Source organism: Mytilus edulis, chromosome 8 (genome assembly GCF_963676685.1).
Source record: "Mytilus edulis chromosome 8, xbMytEdul2.2, whole genome shotgun sequence".
Lineage (NCBI taxonomy): Eukaryota > Metazoa > Mollusca > Bivalvia > Mytilida > Mytilidae > Mytilus > Mytilus edulis.
Genome location: NC_092351.1, coordinates 42,061,077 through 42,088,936, shown reverse-complemented (window position 1 = coordinate 42,088,936; position 27,860 = coordinate 42,061,077). Strand labels below are relative to the sequence as shown.

Sequence of the window (27,860 nt, the reverse complement as noted above, 5' to 3'; positions counted from 1 at the left end):
AATATAAACGGAAGTTAGAAATCATTTCGGCCTTTATTTCAAAAACAGGACGTTTCGACTTACCCGAACATCCGCAACCTCAATCGTAAAAGCAAAAACAAAATTAAAGTACATGCAGGAAATTACATGGAGAAAGATACACATAGGGCGTAATATGCACCAATGAGAAGAGTTGTGCCATAAGGCCATAAGATTGAGGATTGAGGAAAAATACCGGTGACGGCAAGGATTGATTGCCGAGTTTATGAGCTTCGGTCTTTGCTTGGAAGTTGATCAATAACCTCTAAAAAAAAATTTGTAATCCTTTAGTGTATTTCAAGTAAATTTTCATTTTAAAAGCAGAGAAAACTGTGCATCTTATAATCGGCATGACTTTATCAGATAATACGCATAGTTATATACTTTAATTCAGTCACGGACCCGCGATATCAATGGTGTGTTCTAGTAGATTTTAAATAAACAGTTGAATGCACACAATTGTGAAATAACAAACATTGATCACGTGGTGTATATGTGTATTTATCGTCCGGGTTGCTATCCCAATCCAATACACGGTTTTGTTCATTACGACAGGTATGTATAACTTAACGTTAATTTAAAACACATATTGGTCTTCGATTGATGTACCAATGATAGTTTTGCATTAATCTAAGTTCACCAGAACTAACTTACTTAACCAGGTCAGGAATAACCACTAATTGGTAGATAATACCTCAATTGACGTATAATCCACCAATTGACATATAATTGTATAGACCAATTGGTTGATAATTCTTTGTTTTTTCAAACCAAATTAGTCCATCAAAATGGAGCATTGTTTTCTTTAAACCATATTATGTTATGAAAACTTGTCAACATTTCCTAGTTTAGTATAGTGACATAACATATTGCATTTAATCAATAATTGTATTTGCAGTTTCTTCTAATGTTATCTTGTCAATTCTTGATTTTACCTGTAATCACCTGTCAATGGACATCAATACTGTCTGCAGTCATGTGATCATGAGTACAACTCCACAGGTGAATGGAGCTCTTTGTTAATACTTAACTTTCATTATCAAAAGTCAATCATGGTCAATAGTACAAATGTTTCAACAAAAGAATTGTTGTACACATACATTCTCAAGAGATGCAGCAGGCTTTGACAAAACTGAAACTTTCGGAGGACTTATTAAGGGTCATAAAATAAGTTGCAAGTTGCAAAATCATGCTCCTATCTCACACTATGTGATAAATAAAATGCATTATACGTCAATTGGTCTATATCAATATACCTCAATTGGTGGATTATACGTCAATTGAGGCATAATCCACCAATTGGTGGTTATTTCTGACCTGTTAACCAAGGTTAATGATCTGTTATACATGTACATCTTTCAACTGTTAGAGCTATTTGTTTACCTAGGAGCCTCGGAATAATGGCGTGTAACCATGTTAATGCATACACATCTTTCTATTATAATTGCATTTACAATGCGTAAAAGGTACGTCCTAGCTCGAACAGTTTAAAGATGTACATGTACAACAGATCATTAATAAAATTAACGGTACCAATTTTCTTGCACCAGATGCGCATTTCAACAATACATGTCTCTTCAGTGATGCTCGTGGCTAAAATATTTGAAATCCAAAGCTTATATAAAAGATGAAGAGCTATAATCCAAAAGGTCATTAACCTTGGTTAAGTAAGTTAGTTCTGGTGAACTTAGACTAATGTAAAACTATCATTGGTATATCAATCGAAGACCAATATGTGTTTTAAATTACCTGGTTACATGTCATTATTCCGACAAACTATTAGTCCGACAGCCCATTGTTCCGACAGCCCATTGGTCCGGCAACCCATGAGTCCGACAACCCAATATTCCGACAACCCATTGCTCCGATCTCCGATAGCCCATTAATCCGAAAACCCATTAGTCCGACACTATCAGGATATCGGGTTTAAATAAAATGTATTATTACGTATATGTTATAACATATTCTAAGAAATTACTCCTTATATATTACATAGGTAGTTCGAATACTTTCTATATACTCAATTTGAAATCGGTATATAGAATAGCACAGAACAGAATATTTTATTTTCCAAATTACATGGTCTATAAAGAGCCTATAATCTACAACAACAAGTGAAAGTGCAAGCTACTGCTAACCGATGATACCCCCGCCCAAATATTTCGGTAAATAGGACGTTGTTGAGTTATGAATCTGAAAAAGCATCACACGTTTTTGTGGACTTCAATATCCCTGTAATATAGTTCATGAGAAAGATACGACGAAAATTTTCATGGGACGGACGAATGAACTAACGGACTGACTGACTGACAGACGGACGGACAGAGGTTAAACAGTATATTCCAACTTTTTTTTTTAAGAAACTACGGTATATTGATAGGTTCAACATTTAGACTTTACAATACTAGCATAATATAATTATTTTTATATCACCATGCATAAGCCTCAGTTCGAATCGGAGCCAAAACAAAATAGAAAAAAACAACTTACACATTGATATTAAATAACTGTATCAAGACCTTTTCTACAAGTCAAATGAAATAACAATAAAATCACAATTTCCCCCCATTATAGTACAGTTTTCATGTGTTAACATCAAAACAAATTTCGAAGATTTGTTATGTTTATCTAACTTTTCATAGTTCTGACAAGTGCTAGAAATATGTTGAAAATATTTCTAGCACTTGTCAGAACTATGAAAAGTTAGATAAACATAATAAATCTTCGAAATTTGTTTTGATGTTAACACAAGAAAACTGTACTATAATGGGGGGATATTATATTGTTATTTTGTTTGACTTGTAGAACAGGTTTTGATAGTTGCTATTTGTTATCAATATGTTAGTTGTTTTTTCTATTTTGTTTTGGCTCCGATTCAGACAGAGGCTTATGCATGATGATATAAAAATTATTATATTATGCTATTATTGTAATGTCTTAATGTTCACCCTATCAATATACCGTCGCTTCTAAAAATGGGGGAATACTGTTTTACCTCTGTCAGTCAGTCAGTTCATATGTCCGTCCCATGAAAATTTTCGTCGCATCTTTCTCATGAACTACATTACAGGGATATTGAAGTCCACAATAACGTGTGATGCTTTTTCAGATTCATAACTCAACAAAGTCCTGTTTACCGAAATATTTGGGCGGGGGTATCATTGGTTAGCAGTAGCTTGCACTTTCACTTGTTGTTCTAGATTATATGCTCTTTATAGACCATGTAATTTGGAAAATAAAATATTCTATTCTGTTCTATTCTATATACAGATTTCAAATTGAGTACGTAGAAAGTATTCGAACTACCTATGTAATATATAAGGAGTAATTTCTTAGAATATGTTATAACATATATGTAATAATACAGCCTGACACATTTTATTTTAACCTGATATCCTAATAGTGTCGGACTAATTGGTTTTCGGATTAATGGGTTGTCGGAATATTGGGTTGTCGGACTAATGGGTTGTCGGACCAATGGGCTGTCGGAACAATGGGCACATTCATGCACGTCCTGATTTAATCAATATTCATGTATGAAAAGCATAAAGGTATGAAGGTAAACTAATAAAAACGTAATCCAATCAAACTGCATAAGATTCAATAAGAATGACCCGTTCACATCATAACAAGTAATATGGATAAACTGGTCAGGGAGAGTATGTCAGATATTTTAAGATCATTATTTTACAATAACGAATAAAAAATGGTCAACCAAAAGTTATGCTATAATTTCATAAACATGTCATTCTGTTTTGGTATACTTTTTGGATCTTTCATTTGCGTATTTAAGGCAATAGAATGTCTGGGCTTCAAAAGTCAACATAATTATTGATTTTATACAAAAAAAATCGCCCTTTTAAAACATTAAATGATTCACAAGTAATAAGCGACTTCAAAGTTAAAACACTGCAAAAAAATTTATTCTTATTGATATATTGGTATTGTCATAAAGTGCGTTGGAATGGACAGTAATATAGCAGACATCGAATTCCCTCACAAAATGTTATCACACACTATAATTAATCATTTTTTTATGCCCTCAATGTTCATTGTAATAATTTTTTTAATTTTCAGGGGAAAAAATCATGCAGCAACAAGGAGACGAAAAAGATAACTTAACAAGAATCGGACTTGCTGTATTAGACGAGGTGCAGGATGCAGTGCGGACAGTGGTTGATGCCAATATTCCAAACTCGCTAGAAGATATATTTAATAAACATAAACATAAGATTTATCACTATTTTTCAGAAGAGTGCTGTTTAAATTGTCACTACAAAAGCCCACTTTTTAGAAATAGAACTATTCTCATGAAATCTCAAATGGAAATTGTGTATACAAAATCAACAATACATCTACAACAGGAAAAACTAGATTTTTGCTGCTCAACTGCCATTCCTGGAATTGAATCAAAGCAGTTCGACTTGTCGTTTTTACACGCGTTCTTAAAAATGTTTCCTGAATTTATTTATTGGCCAAGTTGCCTTTCCAATCAAAACAAGTCCTTTGCAGATTTATTAAATGATAATAAGCATAAGCTGTATCATTTATATGAAAAAAAAACCTTGTTGTTACTGTCCACCAGGGCAGCAACAAAGTACCGATGAATTTAAAATCTCCAAACATGAATTTCAGATTCTTTTCAAAAACCAAAGTTCGGTTTCTTGTAAAAACACAGGCTCTGTTGGTGATTGCATTTGTCCATTTTCGGCGAAAAACTTAAGAGAAGAATTACTTTGGGATCGGTTGACTAATGCGGTTCTCCGAACCTGTAGTTCGTTGAGAAAATGCATGGATGCATTGGTGGAAATTCGGAATAAAGTGTATGCCCATGCTTGTAATAGCAAGATGTCAAATAAGGATTTTAAGGATACTTGGAAACTAATTGAGGAAAAGGTTCCTGAACTGTTGAATCATGGTATATTTGACGAAAAGGGAAGAAAACAAGCCATTCAAGATTTTACCCAAAGGTTGGAGGACTTGAAAGTCAAACCACTTACAGAGGAATTATATAGACAAGTAGTGACAAATTTGCTTCAACAGAATGTGGTAAATTAAATGGACTTTTGTAGTAACATCACTTCCGGTTTTTTTTCTTCAAATATGCTAATAACGATTATAACCCATAAAAAGGCGATGAGCAGTTGTAACATGTTCATTCAGTTGAAATACTTATTTAGCACTCCACTTAAAATTCGTATGATTCGTATGATTGATGAATTGAAAACCTACATATTTTTGTTTTTGATATATATTGTTCATAAAGTAATATTTAATAATAATATTATATAGTATTATAATAATTTCTACTTTTATCAATGTTCATACCAGTTCATACCAAATATTTTACATGAATACTCCCATTTATATGTACTGATAATGACAGAATACATTTCAGGAGTGTATAGTATGTTTTCATATTATGAATTTATATTATACAGAATATGACAGAGTTGTTTGAAATCGTGCAAGCAGGATTTGTAAATCTTCAGCCTGTCGTAGAAAACACAGAAGTTGGAGTTTGGAACCTTCAGTCCGTGCCTGGTAATGTGGAAGAACTTAAAAACCTAGTGACTAAACTCATAGGCTTAGTACTTGGTAAGTCTAAATACCTATGTGCTTGAAATTTTGTCTATGTATCAAAAAATAAAAAAAATAATGCATTATCAAATGATTAATTTAAAAAGTTAGAACGAAATTAAACAAATATATGGTCGACACCATAGTGGTCAACAATAATTGGTCAAATTTGATTATCGGGCCTTAACCACTCTTTGGTAAAAAGACGGCCCTTATCCTCTTGTCTGACATTTCAAATAATAACTAACAAATGAATTATGTGACAAAACAAATTGGAATTAATCATATTTGTTAAATAATATAAGACGAACTAGTACCGATCTTTGGGTAAATTATGATGATCTGACTCCTTTAAAAATATTGCTGACCGAATCGAGTTTTCAAACAAATGCAATTCAAAGTCAAATTGCTAATAAAACTAAATAAGCGTGCAGCAAATACAAAAATACAAAATCATTTTTTTCCACAAACCCGTCTAAGCATTTACAAAATATTAAATATAGTGTGCGACTACTACTGGCATAAAGATGAGTCCAATTGTCAGTATAGTTGTAACTAGGTGACGGACAAGGGGGGATAGTTTGGAAATATGCAATAAGATAAAAGTAAAGAGCAATTTTTGTCTAGATGAAAGACGGAAAATACATTATTATGTGACCTGATAGAAAACTAAGGGATAAAGTTTCCGCCTCATTTTTAGACTTATACCTCGAATTTGACATTAGCGGTCATTTCAGTATCAGAATCTATGAATATGCTAACAAGCGAGACGATTTTGATTTTGAAAATATAATTTCACCAATCTAAGCAGCAACAAACTTTCTTAACTCATTCGGTATACAAGAGCTTTTAGCTGATACTCAGGCTTTATAAAACGCCACCAGAGTAAAGGCAGAATGTTGATGAACCAGGTTTATGTCTAAGAAAGTCATGTCCTCTTTTTAAACACGTTCATCGCTAGATATAAAGAACTTGTTGATGAATATTCTGTATCATCTACACAAACAGTACATGATGGTTTTAAACTATAAATTCTAGGTATTGACATTGTTTATCATCTAAATTACGTGTTATAGTGTTTGTTCATTTTGCCTGTAGCCTTTAATATTCAGTCTTATTTTTCGATAATCCATTTGTGTGGCTCTCGCCATTGTGTTATTGTGCTACAATCATTTTTACGAGCTTTGTCTTTAAAGTGTTTATTTTCCATTTTATTTTCCTTCGTTGACATTGTTGATTGTAATTGTAGAGTATGTATGTTACCTATAAGACTTCTTTAATTCCAAGCACCTTTAGGAGTAAATATGGTGTAAATAAACTCATCATACCAGGATATAAATCATGTATTTGCGCCAGACCGGCGTTTCATCTACTAAAGACTTTTCAGTGAGGCTAAAAAAAAAGGTCTTAAAATACCGAATAGAGTTCAAAAGTAGATGAGAACATGTATCACACTTACTTACAGACTTAATGTAAGCATTTACCTACCCAGTTGCCCAGATAATGCAATACAATGCATTAAAACACACAATTACACAGTGATTAAGATAACTATACAATGTCGACTGCTTCACTCCAATTCGTGAAAGTTTTACCGATTATGTTTATTTGTTTTGCTCACACATGGTTGTCAATTACAATATCATGGAATTGTATGTGACTGTCATACAGGTGAGAGGTTACGCTAGCTATAAAACCAGGTTAATGTCACAATTTTTCACATAAGGAAATGCCTATTCAAAGTCATGAATATTACAGTTGTTTTCAATTCGTTTGATGTGTTTGCGCTTTTGATTTACCAATTGATAAGGGACTTTCGGTTTTGAATTTGACTTTTTAGTTATGAAGTTTTAGAACATATAGCGTTTATGAAATAATAAGAAAAAAGAAGACATTTGATCACCTTGTCAATAGTCTGTAACACACAATATATTTGTTGATAGATAATTCATCTTGTATATATTGGTGTAAAAAATAACAATTTATCTCTTCCTACAAAGCAAAGAGTTTTAAATGTTATTTTTCGACAAAAGAAATTGTCCGCATATGTGAAAAAATCATAACCATTAAATAAAAACATAATTCATACAAAAGTTCTTTTACTTCGTTACAATTATGCTCTATATTTGCTATGTTAAAACAAACCGATCATTCACCACATCTGCATCAAAAATAGTGAAATATTTATATTCCACCCTTTTTATTTTTGTATTCATTAGTATATTAAAAGAAAATAAAATACATATAACCTTGAAAAGATCCTTATTTATAGATGACAAATGATCATTTTTTTTTACACAAAAATGCGATTTATTTGAGAGATTTTTTCCAATACAGACATTTTTTATAATTCAATCGAATGGTATCAAATAGCTTTTTGATAACAAAAACAGACATTTTATGGATCAATTAAAAAAAATGTATGAAAAGAAGCTCTACTCACTTAGGTATCCCCGGCCGTGTTCACATCAAACGCCAAGTACAGTAAACATGATTACAATTAGTTTAATGTAATGTACACTGGTTTCACATTACATTTGTTCACATCTATACACCTTGTTTAATAATCTGTACATAACATTTGTTCACACTTGTAAACTATATGTCATTTAAATGTTCATTACGTAGAACCGAATGCAAAGTTTTTGGACAACTTTTCTAGCAGTTAGGGAACGACCATTTGACTTTAAAAAGGGGTGGGGCGGAGGTGGGGGTGGGGAAATGAATTTTTCCTTGAAAAAGATACTGATCCCTAATCCACAGTTTCCCCATACATTATAGTGCTAAATATTGAGGAAAATTATTCCATTGCTAACATCGAAAAAAAAATGAATAAAAACGTTCGCGCGAAAAAAAATTCTGACTCAGAAAAAAACATACTCCCTTTAATGTTAAATGGTTGCTCCTTTTTAAAACCAATCTGATGCTTTGCAGTAGTTTAAAGATACTCAAGATGTTTTGATTACGCATTAGAAAACGCAGGCTGCAGCAGCGTGCTTACAGACGAAGAAATAGGATTGAGATGTTAAGGATCACTACATTTCTATATTTTCTGTTTGTTTCAAATGGTATTTCTTCTCCATTGAGTATTTTGTAAAGGGAAGGGGGTAATTTTTTTTTGATTTCTTAATGTATTACAACGGATTTGAGATACAAGACAAACAATACAATTTACGGAATGGCTATTTGTCGGGCTAGCCGGACGAATAGTGCCAGGGTTATTTGTCCGTCCATTGTAAGGTAGCAATACACAGTTAGGAGTTTAGTTTCGCATTTTGGCCCCGGTGGATTTTTCAAATAGGAAAGTTATTGTGTAATAAAATTCATTTTTAGAAAGCTGATTGCTAAATTAGCCTTCAAAGATGGTTTATAAGAGCATCAAGATTATGTTTTACATGTTTTATGTGCTATTTTCTGTTTGACAATCCGTATTTTCATAGCTAGACAGGCTATCGGTCCAGAAATTAATGTAATGTTTACAAACACTTTTTTTCTACACGAACTTTTTGACGCAATTTTACAAAAAAATGAGACAAAAGACATATGATTTTCATTGGATTTGCTGAATGATGTATGTACACAGTTTCAGAAAAGGTATTACTTCAAGCGATTGAAATTCTACTTTTAGTCAAATTTTGGGGAAATATGTGACATCTTTTCCCCCCTTTTTGCAATATTTTATAACAAATAAATGCAGATTGTTGCCATGGATACACCCAAAAGAAATTATATTTTACCATTTTATATACTGGATATTAAATCTATGAAAGATTCTGATTACATACATATGCACATGTATGACACAAACAGTAAGCTTGATATTGCAAGAAAGCAATGAAAAGGGGATGGTAAAATCTATAAGGGCAAATTTTAAAATTTTTTCCTAACTGTTTATTGCTACCTTATGGCATACTTACCAAGCTCAGAATTGTATAATTTAAGACTTGTCATGCCACAAATTTATTGATATTTAGATTCTAAATCAACTTCTGAGGAAATTAAGTGTTTAAGAATGACAATACATGTCAATTTTATTGTTTACAGTCCTTAGCAACCAAAATTAGACATTTTGACACAAGTCTTATATTTGTACTCTATCGGCTTAACCCTTGCTTCTGATGAACTGGGCTGCATGTAGTAGCCTAAGTATTGAACGCATTGTTTTTTTTCTTGCGAATATATCAAATTATTGTTTTTATCAAGATTTCATGTTACATTTTGGCATATATTAAATGTAAAGTTAAATCAGATGTAAGAAATTAATTCCCTATCACCAAGTCTTTTAATCAAGTCTTTGCTATGCAATAGGCATAAAGATTAACATTTTGATGCTTGAAATTGCTAAATTTTGTACAATTTTGCATCATCAGAGATCTTATTAAGATTTTCTGCATAAAAAAACTGACACAAGAGGTATAGTTTTTAAGATTTTGCCAAAAATTGAGGTAGAGACAAGATTTTACACTTTGACTTGGCACCTTTCTTTAAATCAGTTTTTGTCGCGTTTCAGTGTCAACTGCTAACCTTCATAAAATATTCATTACTCAACCAATTTTCAAAAATAAAAGGCCATTTTACTCGATTTAGCTAGCAGAACACAGAAAATAAGTTAAAAGGGAGAATTTGAAAAAAAATATTAACTATTAAGGTAGCAATACACAGTTAGGAGTTTAGTTTCGCATTTTGGCCCCGGTGGATTTTTCAAATAGGAAAGTTATTGTGTAATAAAATTCATTTTAGAAAGCTGATTGCTAAATTAGCCTTCAAAGATGGTTTATAAGAGCATCAAGATTATGTTTTACATGTTTTATGTGCTATTTTCTGTTTGACAATCCGTATTTTCATAGCTAGACAGGCTATCGGTCCAGAAATTAATGTAATGTTTACAAACACTTTTTTTCTACACGAACTTTTTGACGCAATTTTACAAAAAAATGAGACGAAAGACATATGATTTTCATTGGATTTGCTGAATGATGTATGTACACAGTTTCAGAAAAGGTATTACTTCAAGCGATTGAAATTCTACTTTTAGCCAAATTTTGGGGAAATATGTGACATCTTTTCCCCCCTTTTTGCAATATTTTATAATAAATAAATGCAGATTGTTGCCATGGATACACCCAAAAGAAATTATATTTTACCATTTTATATACTGGATATTAAATCTATGAAAGATTCTGATTACATACATATGCACATGTATGACACAAACAGTAAGCTTGATATTGCAAGAAAGCAATGAAAAGGGGATGGTAAAATCTATAAGGGCAAATTTTAAAATTTTTTCCTAACTGTTTATTGCTACCGGTAGCAATAAACAGTTAGGAAAAAATACTAAAGTTTGCCCTTATGAATTTTACCATCCCCTTTTCATTGCTTTCTTGCAATATCAAGCTTACTGTTTGTGTCATATATGGGCATATGTATGTAATCAGAATCTTCCATAGATTTTATATCCAGTATATAAAATGGTAAAATATAATTTCTTTTTGGTGTATCCATGGCAACAATCTGCATTTATTTGTTATAAAATATTGCAAAAAGGGGGGGAAAGATATCACATATTTCCCCAAAATTTGTCTAAAAGTAGAATTTCAATCGCTTGAAGTAATACCTTTTCTGAAACTGTGTACATATATCATTCAGCAAATCCAATGAAAATCATATGTCTTTCGTCTCATTTTTTTGTAAAATTGCGTCAAAAACTTCGTGTAGAAAAAGAGTGTTTGTAAACAGTACATTAATTTCTGGACCGATGGCCGGTCTAGCTATGAAAATACGGATTGTCAAACAGAAAACAGCCCATAAAACATGTAAAAAATAATCTTGATGCACTTATAAACCATCTTTGAAGGCTAAATTAGCACTCATCTGTCTAAAAATGAATTTTATTACACAATAACTTTCCTATTTGAAAAATCCACCGGGGCCAAAATGCGAAACTAAACTCCTAACTGTGTATTGCTACCTGCGCATGTCATATAATGTGCGTTCGGAAGTGCGTTTAACATCATCTTCGGTGGCACAAAGGGGGCGCGTGTAATCTAATCACTGATTTTCAATTTGAAGATCATGGCAGAAATATTTGTGATAAAATTTGCAGTTTTCGGAATTTGACAATGGAACACGATATTATGAACATCCAAGAATGATATAATCTCATGAAATCAAAATTTGGATAACTTTATGTCAAGGGGTCTATAATTCTCTTTGACAACTAGAGACATAATGATTTTGTACCTTTTTCAGCTAGACAAAATCCTTTACGTTAACTTATAATGCACGAGTCAAACACTACCCAAGTTTGTTTTACAAGTAAATTCTTCTCTCTTCTTATATAAAAAATATGGGATATATATGATTTTATTCTAATTATATGTTATCCACATTGGATTTTATACTAGTATGAAGAAAACAACAATTTCAATTACCAGTAACAAGATAAGGCCCTACCACTAAAGATTTCAAACATGTGCTACCCCCTGGTGATGCTGAAGATAATCCTACACGCACATACAAATATTATAGTGACATGCGCATTGTATTGTCCGGATAATTTTTTTTTTAAACCAGTGGCAAATATTTCTATGTACGTCCAGTCGATTCGGGAAGAATTATGTGTTGGGCAATGATGATGCGTTGAGTTCTGATAGGGATCGATAAAGCTACGTAAAGCCTTTTTTTATAACAAATCAATAAATAAAGTTTAGACAATATTTCTATGAAAAAACTTTATTAATAATTGTTATAAATATCAATTTTATTCAAAAATCGTTTCTTCATTAAATATAAATGGTGAAATTAATGTTCTAAATTTCTCTTTTTTTATATACTTAACCTACACAAAGCCTACATTTATTATCGACTGCATGTAGACAAAACATGATTTAAACTACATGTAAACATTGAGTTTTATCAATGGGAACGTAATTATGTTTAGTTTACGTGTGAGTTACACTAACACAACATCGAGTTTATGTCAATGTGAACACAGCCCCATATCCTATTAAGTGTCGGTTATTGTATAGAAAGGTATATAATATGAAACTTAGAGCGAGGGGCTTGCCCCCGAGCTCTTAGTTTCATATTATATACCTTTCTATACAATATCCAATTTAGCACATATTTACAACTTGAGTAATCCTGTAATTAGTGTAATTGACATGTTTTGGCTGACTAGATGAAACTCATTAACGTAGTTTTGTAAATCTACTCACTAATATCATTGTAAAAATGGGATTTCAAATGGCCCTTGACTTTAGAATGAAAAGAAGGTAGCTGCTGGTGTAAGTATGTTTATTGATATAAATCGGTGTTTTACTATACATGTACTAATTTACATGGTAAGATGACAAAATAAATTGAACAAGAGCAGACAATTCTTAAATTGCAGTGAAAGCTTGAACTTCTTGAAAACATTTTTTAAATTCACGTAAAAACTAATACTATTTGAAAATGCTCTTGAATGAGTACAAACAGTTGGACCCCCCTACCATATCTTTGGTTTAAACACCTTTTAAAAATGGCTGGATCTGCCCCTGGTATATACCCATAGGTAGTCCAGTGGATAGTTTACATTCATGAAATATTTGTCACTGGTAATTAGGCAACCAATAATCGACCAATTTATGACGAAATATATCAAATTGCTTTATTAATAATTTCCCTTCAAAAGTTTCATGGTTGACTCTTTTTGTGTACAAAGTAATTGCATGGAAGATAAAGGATTACAAATTTTAGATGGAGTTGTACTTTAATCAAGGTATAAAGAACCATAATTGTTACACTTTATTTTAATGAAAGAAAACTTAATTGTAATAAAAAGAATTTGATTCAAAAGATTGATTAGTAGGATGTTAAGAATCTGTTTGAAAACTAATTACAAACTATTTAGTTAAATTTGGAACACATAATTTATTTCAAAAGAGCCAGTAGCAATCGTTGTTCTAATATCTTGATTACGATACAATGAAATCTTACCCTTGTGGTTATTCATGCGTAGTTACTTAGTACACGGAAAAAGTATGTACTATGAAAATTAGAAGGCAAATTAAAGCAATTTGATTGGACGAGAAGTTGTAAGTATGTGCTAAATGAATTAATGTTCAACACTCATAAGTGCATTGTTAGGACTATATTATTAGTTACATGGTGTATGGAATTTAATGACCTCATATATATCGTATTAGGTTACTAGCACACCGTGTAACGAATTTATCTTACCGACTATCTTTACATGTGGTATTTTGACTAGCGGCATATCAAAGTGAATTTATTTTAATCGTTCATTACACGTATCAATATCTTCGTCTGATGAATCCTTTCAGATTTCTTGTTTGTTTTGTTTTGAAAGGATGTAATTTCGTTATGCCAACAATAACAACTTGTTAACTTTAATTATGTTTTATGAACTTATTTCAACCTTTCATCATCAATTTCTTCGTCTGTTGAATCCCATCAGATTTCCCCCCAACACCGTGTTGTTTTTGTAAAGGGTTTTGACATCTTTTTTTATTTGTTTTGAAAGGGAAATAACTCCTTACTAACCCCATATGTTAACTAACCATGTATTGTAACTAACCCTATAGTTTTAGGACATCCTATATCAAATACACATAGTCACCAACTGTAGTCCTTTAACCAATCATATGACTTTAAATCTATAGGAGATAAGATAAAATAAGATACACAACCACATCTAAAATATGCAGTTTCAGAGTTCTGAATTATTCAAACATTAAATTTCTCTATCTATCACTTTATATAATTTTATGTTTATTTATTTATAAGTACTAAGCATGTTTTTATATAAAAAGGTTAAATATGACTCTGTATTATTATGCTATGCTATAATAGTTTTCTTATTATACTCCAAATATTCCTCCGTTCAACACATATATTCAATTCTTTCACAAAGTATTAAAATGATATATTATTGATTAGTTAATTAAAATGAGGTAAATCAACTTACCTGAATATAAGAATATTGAAGATAAAAAATATGAAATAATAGAAATATAACTAATAGACTTATCAAGTAGACAATTTATCAATACTGTTTTTTAATATGTCTGCAGTCCATATCTACCAGAAACAAAGCAAACGTGTGCGTAGTTAGGTGAATATATATTTACGGTATTTTATTTTATGTCCCCTGGAAGTAGTCGGACAGGGAAATGATACTTATATAACAGTACTAGATATAAAACAATGAGCAATTGTATCAAACTGGAATTAAATAAATCATTAACAATTCCTAAAGGGGTAATTATTACGATACAATATTTAACTTAATAATCAAATATGACTGTGCCATACAGGTATTTTATTCCGGGTTTAAAAAATTTAAGTTGAAAAAGGGGAAAGTTGAGAGAAAGAAATTGAAATCTGCCAACAAAAGGACGTAAAAGCTTCCATATGTTCGTTTGCAGTAACTGTACATAGTTAGAATAATGTTGACAAAAATACTAAGTTCCGAACAAAAATTAAAAACACTGGTGCACGTCTTCATTATGTATCCTAAGTTTGAGTTATGTTTAAAGTAAACTGACAGAGTTAAGCACAACACAAGCAATGGTATTGTTCAATGACAAAATAACTATGTTTAAAAGTGTCCAAAATTGGCAGTGTGCATCTTCAATCTATGACCGATCACTGTGTAAAGTTAGAATAATGATAAAGGGAAATTTAGGAGTAAGAAAATCTAAACACATTATGCAGCCTTCAATGAGACATATATCGCAAGAGTACCTATGCATCCCGTCATTGTGTTGTTTGTATTATCTTCCATGTTGCTTATGTGCTTTGTCCGTGTGAGTTTTTGTTTTTCTTTGATACATATGACGTGTCTCTGTACTTAAACATCCCTCTACTGTGCTATTATAATTTTTATTTTCTTGTCCTTGATATTCGCCAATGCCTTTTCTATATGCCCTTTAGTGTTTCTCTGATAGATAATGACGTGGCTCTTTTTTTATTTAAAGAAATGCTCAATAAGCAGGCAGACAAGCGACAAGAAAGACAAGGTAAGCTACTAATTTCGTTCTGTAGAGGACATACCTAAAAGAACTATAAACTATAATCTTTCCATACTTTGAATGCCAAAATTATCTATTTCTCTACCTGTGTGACGGTTACATTCTGACATCAAACGCACGATTCTACGTCAGAGTTAATGTTAATCTAACCATTTGGTCCCAGTACTTAATAGTTATCAAAGGTACCAGGAATATAATTCCATACGGTAGACGCGCGTTTCGCCTACATAAGATTCATCAGTGACGCTTAGATCAAAATAGTTATAAAGCCAAACACGTACAAAGTTGAAGAGCATTGAGGACCCAAAATTCCAAAAAATGTGCCAAATACGGCTAAGGTAATTTATGCCTGGGATAAGAAATTCCTTTATAGTTTTTCGAAAAATTTAAAGTTTTGTAAACAGGAAATATATAGAACTGACCATATAATTGATATTTATATCAACACCGAAGTGCTTAATACTGGGCTGGTGATACTAAAGCCTTTCAATACTTTATGTGTGGATTTAACATACATAAATAAAATTCAAAAACAAGAAATCAATGAATGAGATTGTTAAATTTTATGTTTGCCTTTTGTGCTTCTTTTGTTGAATATTTGACTGTTTTTATTTTGATTAATATTATAATACAATGTTGTCTTTTGTACCCATTATGTCTGTTTGATTTGTTCACGCATCTTTTTCAATGTAATAGAACTTGATTTGCGACTGTCGTACAAGTGACAGATTTAGCGCTATAAAACCAGGTTCAATTCACAATTTTCTACATAAGAAAATGCCTGTACCAAGTCAGGAATATGACAGTTGTTATTCATTTGTTTGGTGTGTTTGAGCTTTTGAGTGTGCCATTCAATTTGATTAGAGACCTTCCGTGTTGAATTTTCTTCGGAGTTCAGTATTTTTGTAGTTTTTACTCTTTTTTGTAATTTGCTGATCAGGTTTTTATTTTACAAGTAAACCCCCATTCATCTGTAAGTTCGTTCATTAAGAGTTTGAAAAGTCTGTTATGCGTAGCTCAAACTACAAATCGTTCAGTAATACAAGTAACTGGGTGTTATTTTTAGCGAAAAACTTAAGTTTACTACTGCAGCGAATGCATTTTCCAAAGCCGGTGGGAGAGCACTTGGTACTGTTTTTTCAAAAGTTCATTCATATAATGAAATTGGATTTAAAACCTTTAAAACTGTGTTTAATTTCTGTATCAGCCCTGTTATAGATTATAGCTTTGATGTTTGGGGCTACAATACTTGAAATCATGGCATTGAAATGATACAAAACAGACGTGCATATTATTTCTGTGGTTTACATCGGTTTGCACCCACTATAGCATTAAACAGTGAACTTGGCTGGTTGCCACCAACGCAGAGACATTGGTTAGACATGGTACGCCTATGAAACCGTCTCATTCTTATGAACGTCGAGAGACTCACGAAAAAAGTTTGCGAGTGGAAGTATAAGTATAAAAATATTGAAAACAACACATTTAATAATTTCTTGCCTCCGAAGCGCTTTTCTGGATTTAACTTCATCAGGAACGCTCAAAGCCAAACATTTGAAATCCGAAGATTTATAAGTACAAAAACCGTTGAAGAGCTATATGTCAAAAATACCTAAAATAAATAGCCAAATTTATCTAAAGCCAATTTTGTTTGCTTTATGACCGAAACTACAAACATTTGTGACCTTCAAAGAAAATTACTAACTTGAACAGTATTGCATCAAATCTGTCCCAATTGAGATGTGGGATCCTTCCTATACGCATTGACACTGGAATGTTCCTTAACGAAGCTCTACCAGACTGAATATGTGTCCTGTGTGAAAAACAAGAGGCCAAAGATGAAAAACATGTTATGTTAAACTGTCCGAGCTATGACAAACTTAGACAAAAATTTCTACCTCCGGCCGCATTAGACAATTTTAGTGACAATAGCGAAAAATTATTTATTTACTGGAACAGTATCAAATGTCAACTGCAAAATGTGTAAATTCAGCATTCATTCATAGAAAAAAAACCTTTACGTCTGATTCTTTATTTTCATTTTGTAAACTTTTACGTTTTGCGAATATGATATCATATTGCTAAGGTGACATATATAGGTCCACTGGGCCGGGTGTATGTTATGATACACATGTCACTATAATAAATACTAATTTACTTACTTACTTACTTACAAACGATTTTGTTTCAGATACATAATTTCTTTTATTAGTTTTTATTGACTTTGAACTAGATGTCAGTAACTGTGAGTACTCTCAGATATGTACTTTTTGTTGCGGGAATGTATAAGCATTCTATCACGTCCTCTCTGATTTTGTAAGCTGTATTTCTGCTATAAATTCATCTGAGTTTAACACTACTCAACGGATTTTAAAGTTTGTACTTATGTTGAACCGTAACAACATTGTCCCAGATTATGGGAGGGTTTGGCGCCTCCTCACTACTTTAACCCCGCAACGTTCTGTGCGGGCCTGTCCTTAGTCGGGAACCTGTAGTTGTAATTCAGTTTTTTTGTTGTTTGTTGCTGCATATCATATTTGTTTTCGTTCATTTTTTTATACATTAAATCAGGCTGTTAGTTTTCTTGTTTAAATTTATTTGCATTTATTATTTCGGGGCCTTTTATAGCTGAATATGAGGTATGTATTTGACTCATTGTTGAAGGCCGTACAGTGACCTTCAGTTGTTAATGTCTAAATCATTCGGTCTGTGGTTAAACGTTGTCTCATTTTGTAATCATATCACATCGTCTTATTTTATATATATTATCTATTGTAACTTACCTTAAATTTTAATCAATCTTTTGTTTGCAAAATAAATAAATGAATTTGTAAATAAATTACTCAACAGTATAAACAAAAATACCCGAGTGCAATCTCAATAATTATAAAAAAAAAGAAGATGATGTGGTTTGATTGCCAATGAGACAATTCTCCGCAAGAGACCAACTGACTCAGAAATCAACAACTGCATGTAACCGCGCGGCCTTCAACAATGAGCAAAGCCCATACAGCATGGTCAGCTGTACAAGGCCCCGAAATGACAATGTAAAGCATTTCAAACGAGAAAACTAATGGCCCAATTTATGCACAAAAATGTAATACAGTAACAAATAACAACCACTACTTGAAGGCTCCTGGCTTGGGACACACATACAGAATGTGGCGGGGTTAAACATGTAAGCGGGATCAAAACCCTCCCCTAACATGGAACAGTTCTATAACAGTACAACATAATAACGAACTATAAAAATCAGTTGAAAAAAGCCTAACTCACCAGATGGATACAAATACTACACAGAGTGGACGTGGCCGGGAACTTGAATATGCCAACAAAAAAAAAGACACTAAGTACAGATTTGAGAATACTCGAAGTTACTAACAGCTAGTTCAAAGCCACTAACAACTAATAAAAAAAATCATACATCTAAGACTAAATTAATTGTATATTTAATAGATATGTTATATTATAGTTCGTTGCTGTGTGTGTTACATATTAACGTTGTGTTTCTGTTGTGTCGTTTGTTTCCTCTTATATTTGAGTGTGAATTCACATTACAATAAGACGTGTCACGGTACTTTTCTATCCCAAATTCGTGTATTTAGTTTTGATGTTATATTTGTTATTCTCATCGGATTTTGTCTAATGCTTGGTTCTTTTCTGTGTGTGTTACATTTTGGTGTTGTGTCGTTGTTCTCTTATACATTGTATTTAATGCGTTTCCCTCAGATTTAGTTTGTAACCCGGATTTGTTTTTTGTATCGATTTATGAGTTTCGAACAGCTGTATACTACTTTTGCCTTTATTTAAATATTAATAAATGTAATTTATACACAAGTTATGATTTAGAAACATTTTGACCAAAAAGGCTGTATAACACAAAACTCAAATCCGGGTTTACATATTAATGTGAAAGAAAACAGAATGGTAAAAAAACTTGATAATATTTCAACATCTTCATTATCTAGTTAAAATATATGATAAAGGAATAAATATTATCTTGAGTATTTCTCCCTTTACAGATCTAAATACAAAACCGGATTTAGATACTGATACAGTGCCAGAAGACGAACCCGGGAATCAAGGTAAGATAAATATCAAGAATGATACTTACTACACGGTAGGTTTAATAGCCAATTGGGATTTTGTTTTTGGAGTTATTAAATCTGTACACGTTTTTTTTTTAGTGCAGACCGGATTTTTATCAAGTGCAATACATATGATCAAATCAATTTACTTTTATTTCACAATATTATCAGTTTTGTGAAATGTAGCACAATTCATTTTTAAAGGAAATAGAGATTTGCATAATCACGTGGATAAATTAAAGATTGTCTGTCCCTCTTTTTTGTTACTTTTTCTTTCTGTTGTCTAATTTTTTTTCTCGTTGACGTTTACTACATCTCATTTTATTCATAGACACAAAAAATCATCGTATATTATTAAAAAAGCATTAGGGACATCAACTTCCTATATCTTGCATTTATCTTTTTAGTTGTCATAAGCTGGTATGGGAAAGATGGGGAAATGCAGTTTCCGTGAAGTTTATTTTCATATATGCATTGTAAAATTTAAAAAAGGAACGATCTAAGCAAATAACCATGACGTATTGTTACTGCATGACCAATCGTTACATATGCTAAATCGGAATCATTTTCACGATAATTACATTTGTAGAGTATTTCTCATTTCTATTGCTTGATAGAAGAGAGGGACAGTCAAACTTGTAGATTGGAAACAAACTGCCATGGCAATGCCATGGCTAAAAAAAAAACAAAAAAAAACAAACAAACAGACAGACAGACAAATAAAAGTACACAAGACACAACATAGAAAACTTAAAGACTAAGCAACACGAAGCCTATCATAAACTAGGGGTGATATCAGTTTCTCCAGAGGTGTAAGGAGATCCTGCTCCACATGTGGCACCCGTCTTGTTGCTCATATTATTGCAAACCCGGTAAATAGTCTAATTCGGTAGTATATATTCGTGAAAGGGCAACGGGATCGTAGTTACGACATAAGGAACATGTCCGATATCATCTGTGTAACGGATATTCCGTAACGGTCAGCCAACACGTGATGACGGCCGTAAAATTTACGAAGGGATGATTTCAACTTCATAATTTGGAACTATTTGTGTAATAGCTTCCTGTGAGCAGAACCCTCTATCAAAGACTTCATGATAGGAAAACAATCCCCTGAAATATCGTATCAATTGGGAGATATATACTCCGTATGCAGGTGCTGCTTGATAAGTCAAAATGAGGCAGATGTAGCCTTGTCTGTTGTTTCTCTAATTTCTTGATCTTGAGGGTAAATCCATTTGAAAACATCATCATTAAATTTATATGAGCAATTGATCTTCTAGTTTTTACAAGTGTAAAACACCTACTCATAAAAAAGAATCTCAATATGGATATGCCATTACGCGAGTAAATAGTGTCAGTATTTCTGTAAAAACTCTTTATTATCGTACATGAACCTCTGGTATTGACAAACGCAAGAAGAATGATCTTTTTTTTTTAAAGCAAACGAACTCAATTGTGCAAAAAACATAACCTGAATGCAGCGACAATAAATGCATAGCAAATGGATACACTACATATTTATTATACACTTCATTCAAATTTTTAAGCAAAAGTTTGAATTTAGAAATATTTTGACACTAATGCTGTCAATTACAAAACACAAATAAAGATTAAAATAGTATGATCAGAACTTATTACTGTTTAATATTTGCATAATTTCGTTTTGAAAATTTTAAATATATGGTGCATAAATATTTTTTATGTTACAGATCGAAATACAAATTCAGATTTAGATTATGATGCAGAGCCTTATTTGGCAGAAGAAGAACCTCGGAATCAAGGTAAAATAAGTTACAATGATGACATCAATATAACCTATTTCTAAAAAAAGAATTAACTAATACAAGGCTGAATGGAAACATGACGTGTAAACAATGTAATTATGTTATATTTTGTTTGTATTGCAATTAATTGATATTTGTTATTTTAATGTCAAAATCTGCCAGGAAATACTTTAAAAAGAAGATGCATTTTGGTGTCTTCCCGATTGTCTCACTTTTTGATCAATTCTTTTATAATCCTGGTACCTTTGATAACTACTTTTATTAGTGGCTCATCTATTTAAAAATGGATTTTAAGGGGGAACTAGCTATATAAAGAAATCATGGTTTGTCCGGTTTTCTCCTCCTACAGTAACATCATCATACCAGTCTATACTAACTATATAAAATACAAAGTCCATGATCTGACATACATTGAGATTCTGATAAATATTATAATTCCCTCTGGTAATTTTCCATGATTTGTGTCTTACATACAAAGTAATTTTTTCAAGTTATATGCCACTGTTTCTAAATCTAAAATATGTGGAACTATACTAATGCATATATGACAGAGTAGATAAGGGGGAATTGTCCATATCTAGTTTTTCTTATGTGATATATTTTGTGAATAAAGTCTTGGTTCTTGTTACTTTTTAGAGATGACCAATAGGTTATTGAATATTTCATATTTAACTGAAAAAAATAAAGAAAAATATCATAAACTCAAATCAAAGTTAATTTCTGAATCAGCACTGATTATAAGCACAATATTAAATAAGCGTATTACATTATATATAACTAGCACAGTATTTTTTTAAAACAAAAATAACAACTCAAGAGAAAGAAATCCCGAATAAGTTGTTGTTTAAATTGTTATAAAAACACAGCGGTTTAATTCGTTTTTTTTTGTTTTTTTTTTTTATCAAAACTCACATTTTGCCTTAGTTCAATTCCCATCTCGCCTTAGTATTTGTTTTACCTTTTTTTCCTGGAATTCACAGCTAAGGTGAAATGAGAACACACCTAGTATATAATTATATCTGAACAAAATTTTCAATTGAAACGCTGTAAGTGTCAATCTTAAACTTTGTCTTAATCAATTGCTGATAAAATTAATGAAAATAGCACGTTTGTGTATGACGCGCTTTTGTGGGGTTTCTCTAACCAGGAGCAATCAAATCCAAATATGAGAAAAGTCAATGAAGTATCAGAACTTAAACACGTGAAGATTTACTGCAAAGGGGTTAAAATGATATCCGATCCTATATAATGTATACACTGCCTGAAGGAGTTTAAACCTCGGTATCTTAATAATTTATAACTTTATAAATGGACAAATTAAGAAAGATGTGTTACAACTAGTTTTCATCTTGTTAATATAAAACATATTGTAAAAAAAACCCATTTCATTATAAGTTTAGTCGAGCATTAACTGTAGTATTTCGATTTCATGTACCAAATCAGGAAAATGGCAGTTGTTATCTTATAATTCGTATCTGTGTGTGTTGTATTGTCAATTGTTTTTATTCACTTCTGTTTTTCAATTGTTTCGTTGTTTTCCTGTTATAGTTGGTGTGTTTTCGCAGTATTAGTATGTAATCCGATTTTTTTCTCTCAATCGAGTTATGACTTTCGAACAGCGGTTTACTACTGTTGCATTTATTTATATGGTTTCTAAAATGATTGAAAGTAGAAAGTCTCAATTTGACTGGGTTCATTTGACCATTACCTCATTTGCATGAAGTATTGATCAACATTAAGATCAGATATCCTCAAGAACTATAAACATGTACATTTTCCAGGGATATTTTTTCTTATATTGCGATCGTGTTAAATGCGTAAATTGTTTATATACAGGCAATTATATTAATAGCAAGTACGAATTCACCAAATATGTGAGAAGATTATCCCTTGGCGAAAGAAATAGTCATCTTAATTGTGAAAAAAAATCCACGTTAACAGTAATTTCTTATGAAAGAAAAGAAGATGCTGTATGATTGCCAATGAAACAATTCTCCACAAAAGGCCAAATAACAAAGAATTAATAACTATATGTCACCGTACGGCCTTCACCAATGAGCAAAGCCCATACCGCATCGTCAGCTATAAAAGGGCCCCGAAATGACAAATGTTAAACAAATCAAACGCGAAAACTAATAGCTTAATTTTGTGCAAAACAAAATACCAAAAAACAAATATGTACATTTTACACTTTGCGGTAAGGTGTAAAAGTCATGTTCGTAAGACAGAGTTGATCTGAGCTCAACCTCGTGAACATGGAACATTGATAATTTTGATATCTTGGGATATCTATGTGGTAAGACCTTAATATCAAAGACTTCCAAAAAAAATTAATTCTTATCATAACGTTAAAGTAAGATATTGCAGCGTTGCCAGAAATGAGCCTACATAAACTTTAAATATAAAATACTTTTTTTCAAATGTATGCCATTAAGTGAATAGTCTTTACAATATACATACAGTAAAGAAACGTAAATTGCGATTTATACTGAAGTGACCAAATGTCTTTTATTACTGGGAAAGTTTATACAATATTATATGTTTATTTTGTAAAGCGTATATTGATTTGGGGTTCCACTATGCTTATATTCTATACATCAAGCAAATTAAATTATATATCGCAATTCAAGGTGCAGAAGCTACCGATAGAAGAGATGAAAGTTCCGTTGATAGTAAAGAACAAACTTATCTTAAAACTGGTGCTACAGGATCTGAACAAACATTCAGAAAAGGTGATTATCCTCATTATAAATCAGGGAAATCAATATAAAAAAAACAATAAAAAACAATATACCCCTCAAGCAATAGAAAGGATGTGTGTCAATTTAATGGACTTTTCTGTAAGGTTGTTTTAGGATGTCACATGAGTACGGCAAATTGAATTTGTTGAAGTGTGTTTAATGTTTTCCTCTTTCAGTAAGTTTAATCACTAAATAATGAGGAAAAGGTTATTTGAAGATGTGAAAAACTTGCTCATAATTCGATTGAACATTTTGATTGGCGTAGTTAAAATCATTTTAATTAAAACAAATAAAATCTTGTATTCCTGAAATAAACTATAGGACTGGATACCTCTGCATGCCTATAATTCAAAAATAGAAAATATCAAGATGACCTCAATGTAATAATTAAGTACAATAAGAAAAATATATACAACTGATATGTTATGTTTAAACTGTGACAGTTGGATACGAGTACATTTTTAGATACAGCTTTAATGACCAAAAAAAAAATTTGTATGGCGTATACAACTATGTATATTTCTGAAAAAGATTGTGTTTTGTTCAACACTTATTTCATCTGTTTTGAATAAAATATGTCCTTAGAATTAGCAATTAAACGTTGCATGGATATTTAAAAAAAAAAAGCTGATTTCTTAAATTAATGTAGAATGGATAATCAAAAACAAAAATGGATCGAATCCTCTAATGGACACCAACAAGTCCAACTTGTGTGATTTACTGAATTAACTCATTATATAAATCAGCCTTTAAGGGACTACATCAGTGTCTTAATTGTGTAAGTAATATGTTTTCTCTCCAATTTCCAGTAAGGTAATATTTGGTACCAAATTGGATGAAATGTGATTTCTACAGATAGTATTTTTGAAGCATCGATATCTAACTGTAACTAATAAACTTTTGAATAATGTGTCATTAATACGCATTCTATTTCAGATGGATACAAATACGATACACTAGTTCTGAATTCAGAAGATGATGAAGAGCACGTTAAGGAAATGATTAAAATGATGGAAGAAAAGGTAGATCTGCCTGATGTAAAGATTGTCTCTGTTGGGGACGATATGGTAGCAGGAACTAGTTTGTTTAAATCATTCTTTAAACTGTTGGACGATAGCTGTACTGTGTTGCTTTTTGTCACTCCATCCTTTTATACAGACTGCTGGAGCGATCATAGATTGGAAACAGTATTAGCCGATAGAATGAAAGGCTCACCATGTGTAATCCCTGTTCTGTATGGGGAGAAGAAATTAAGAGATGAACTAAAGGTCCTTGGAAATATCAAGACAATTATATTTTTTAAGGAAGAAGATGGCGATAAATATAAATCGTTTATCACGAAGATTACTAAAGCATTGGAACATTATAGAGGGAAAGTAAATAAGTAAGGGCGAATTATGTTAAGTAAACAAATCGAGATCATATGACTACAGACAATGATGTTCCAAAATATAGGTCGTGCTGAAGTTATGACTTTCACTTTCATAGTTCATGTTAATGGATAGTTGAATAATTTGTTGACAGATAAATGCACATAACTGCAACCATTGATAACCCCTACCAAAGGAAGGGTTTGAAACAACTAAGTCTGGGATCCTGTCACAATATTCTTTATTCTGTAAGCGGACTTCTTTATATTAACTATTATGTATTTCAAAATGAATATCCCAGACTATATTAATTTCATCATTAATTTTACAATACATTTTGAATCAATTTTATCTGAACAAGATATTTTTGTTGAGCACTTTAAATTCGTCATTTACCTTTTCGCACAAAATGCACGATAATTAAACACATGAATAATAATGGATCGATATTTATATATATTGACTCTCCGTTTTGAATTTCGCGGTAGTTTAGTAATTTTGAGATTTTATTATTTTTATTATCATGGAATTGGTTGGTGAAATTAAGCTGTAAAGTGAAATATTAGCTATTTTTGAAACGCATCAGAGTTTACCTCCAGTTTAATCCGGGGGTCATTTTGTCCTATCAAAGTTATCTAGTTTTTTATACGACCGCAAAAATTTTAATTTTTTGGTCGTATATTGCTATCACGTTGTCGTCGTCGTCGTCGTCTGCGTCGTCGTCATCGTCGTCGTCATCGTCGTCGTCGTCGTCGTCCGAATACTTTTAGTTTTCGCACTCTAACTTTAGTAAAAGTGAATAGAAATCAATGAAATTTTAACACAAGGTTTATGACCACAAAAGGAAGGTTGGGATTGATTTTGGGAGTTTTGGTTCCAACAGTTTAGGAATTAAGGGCCAAAAAAGGGCCCAAATAAGCATTATTCTTGGTTTTCGCACAATAACTTTAGTATAAGTAAATAGAAATCAAGGAGATTTTAACGCAAGGTTTATGACCACAAAAGGAAGGTTGGGATTGATTTTTGGAGTTGAGGTCACAACAGTTTATGAATTAGGGGCCAAAAAGGGGCCCAAATAAGCATTATTTTTGGTTTTTGCACCATAACTTTAGTATAAGTAAATAGAAATCTATGAAATTTAAACACAAGGTTTATGACCATAAAAGAAAGGTTGGGTTTGATTTTGGGAGTTTTGGTCCTAACAGTTTAGGAATAAGGGGCCCAAAGGGTCCAAAATTGAACTTTGTGTGATTTCATCAAAAATTGAATAATTGGGGTTCTTTGATATGCCGAATCTAACTATGTATGTAGATTCTTAATTTTTGGTCCCATTTTAAAATTGGTCTACATTAAGGTCCAAAGGGTCAAAAATTAAACTTAGTTTGATTTTAACAAAAATTATATCTTTGGGGTTCTTTGATATGCTGAATTTAAAAATGTACTTAGATTTTTAATTATTGGCCTAGTTTTCAAGTTAATCCAAATGGGGGTCCAAAATTAAACTTTGTTTGTTTTCATCAAAAATTGAATAATTGGGGTTCTTTGATATGCCAAATCTAACTGTGTATGTAGATTCTTAATTTTTGGTCCAGTTTTCAAATTGGTTTACATTAAGGTCCAAAGGGTCCAAAATTAAACTTAGTTTGATTTTAACAAAAATTAAATCCTTGGGGTTCTTTGATATGCTGAATTTAAAAATGTACTTAGATTTTTAATTATTGGCCTAGTTTTCAAGTTAGTCCAAATGGGGGTCCAAAATTAAACTTTGTTTGTTTTCATCAAAAATTGAATAATTGGGGTTCTTTGATATGCCAAATCTAACTGTGTATGTAGATTCTTAATTTTTGGTCCAGTTTTCAAATTGGTCTACATTAAGGTCCAAAGGGTCCAAAATTAAACTAAGTTTGATTTTAACAAAAATTAAATTCTTGGGCTTATTTGATATGCTTTATCTAAATATGTACTTTGATTTTTGATTATGGGCCCAGTTTTCAAGTTGGTCCAAATCAGGATTCCATATCAAGTATTGTGCAATAGCAAGAAATTTTCAATTGCACAGTATTGCACAATAGCAAGAAATATCTAATTGCACAATATTGTGCAATAGCAATTAATTTTCAATTGGAGTTATCTTTCTTTGTATAGAATAGTAGTTGATAATATATGTTGGAAATTTGCCAGACATGACTATGATGTCATTTTCTATTTTTATTTGCCAATAACTTTATGTAAATAA

At 31.7% G+C, this 27,860-nt stretch overlaps 1 protein-coding gene and 1 long non-coding RNA gene across 2 annotated transcripts; both read left to right on the top strand.

The window, feature by feature from the left end:
• The first annotated feature begins 206 nt into the window (after positions 1-206).
• On the top strand, positions 207-5,610 carry LOC139485613 (uncharacterized). The gene is made up of 3 exons (XR_011655353.1): positions 207-573; positions 4,096-5,067; positions 5,460-5,610. It is a non-coding gene; the product is annotated as an uncharacterized lncRNA (long non-coding RNA).
• A 9,976-nt stretch (positions 5,611-15,586) lies between these two features.
• Positions 15,587-25,927, top strand: LOC139485608 (uncharacterized). The gene is made up of 5 exons (XM_071270226.1): positions 15,587-15,626; positions 19,661-19,723; positions 21,439-21,510; positions 24,144-24,245; positions 25,191-25,927. Exons 1-5 carry the CDS (start codon positions 15,587-15,589, stop codon positions 25,640-25,642), a joined length of 729 nt encoding a protein of 242 aa, XP_071126327.1. The 3' UTR covers positions 25,643-25,927.
• Positions 25,928-27,860: the final 1,933 nt, after the last annotated feature.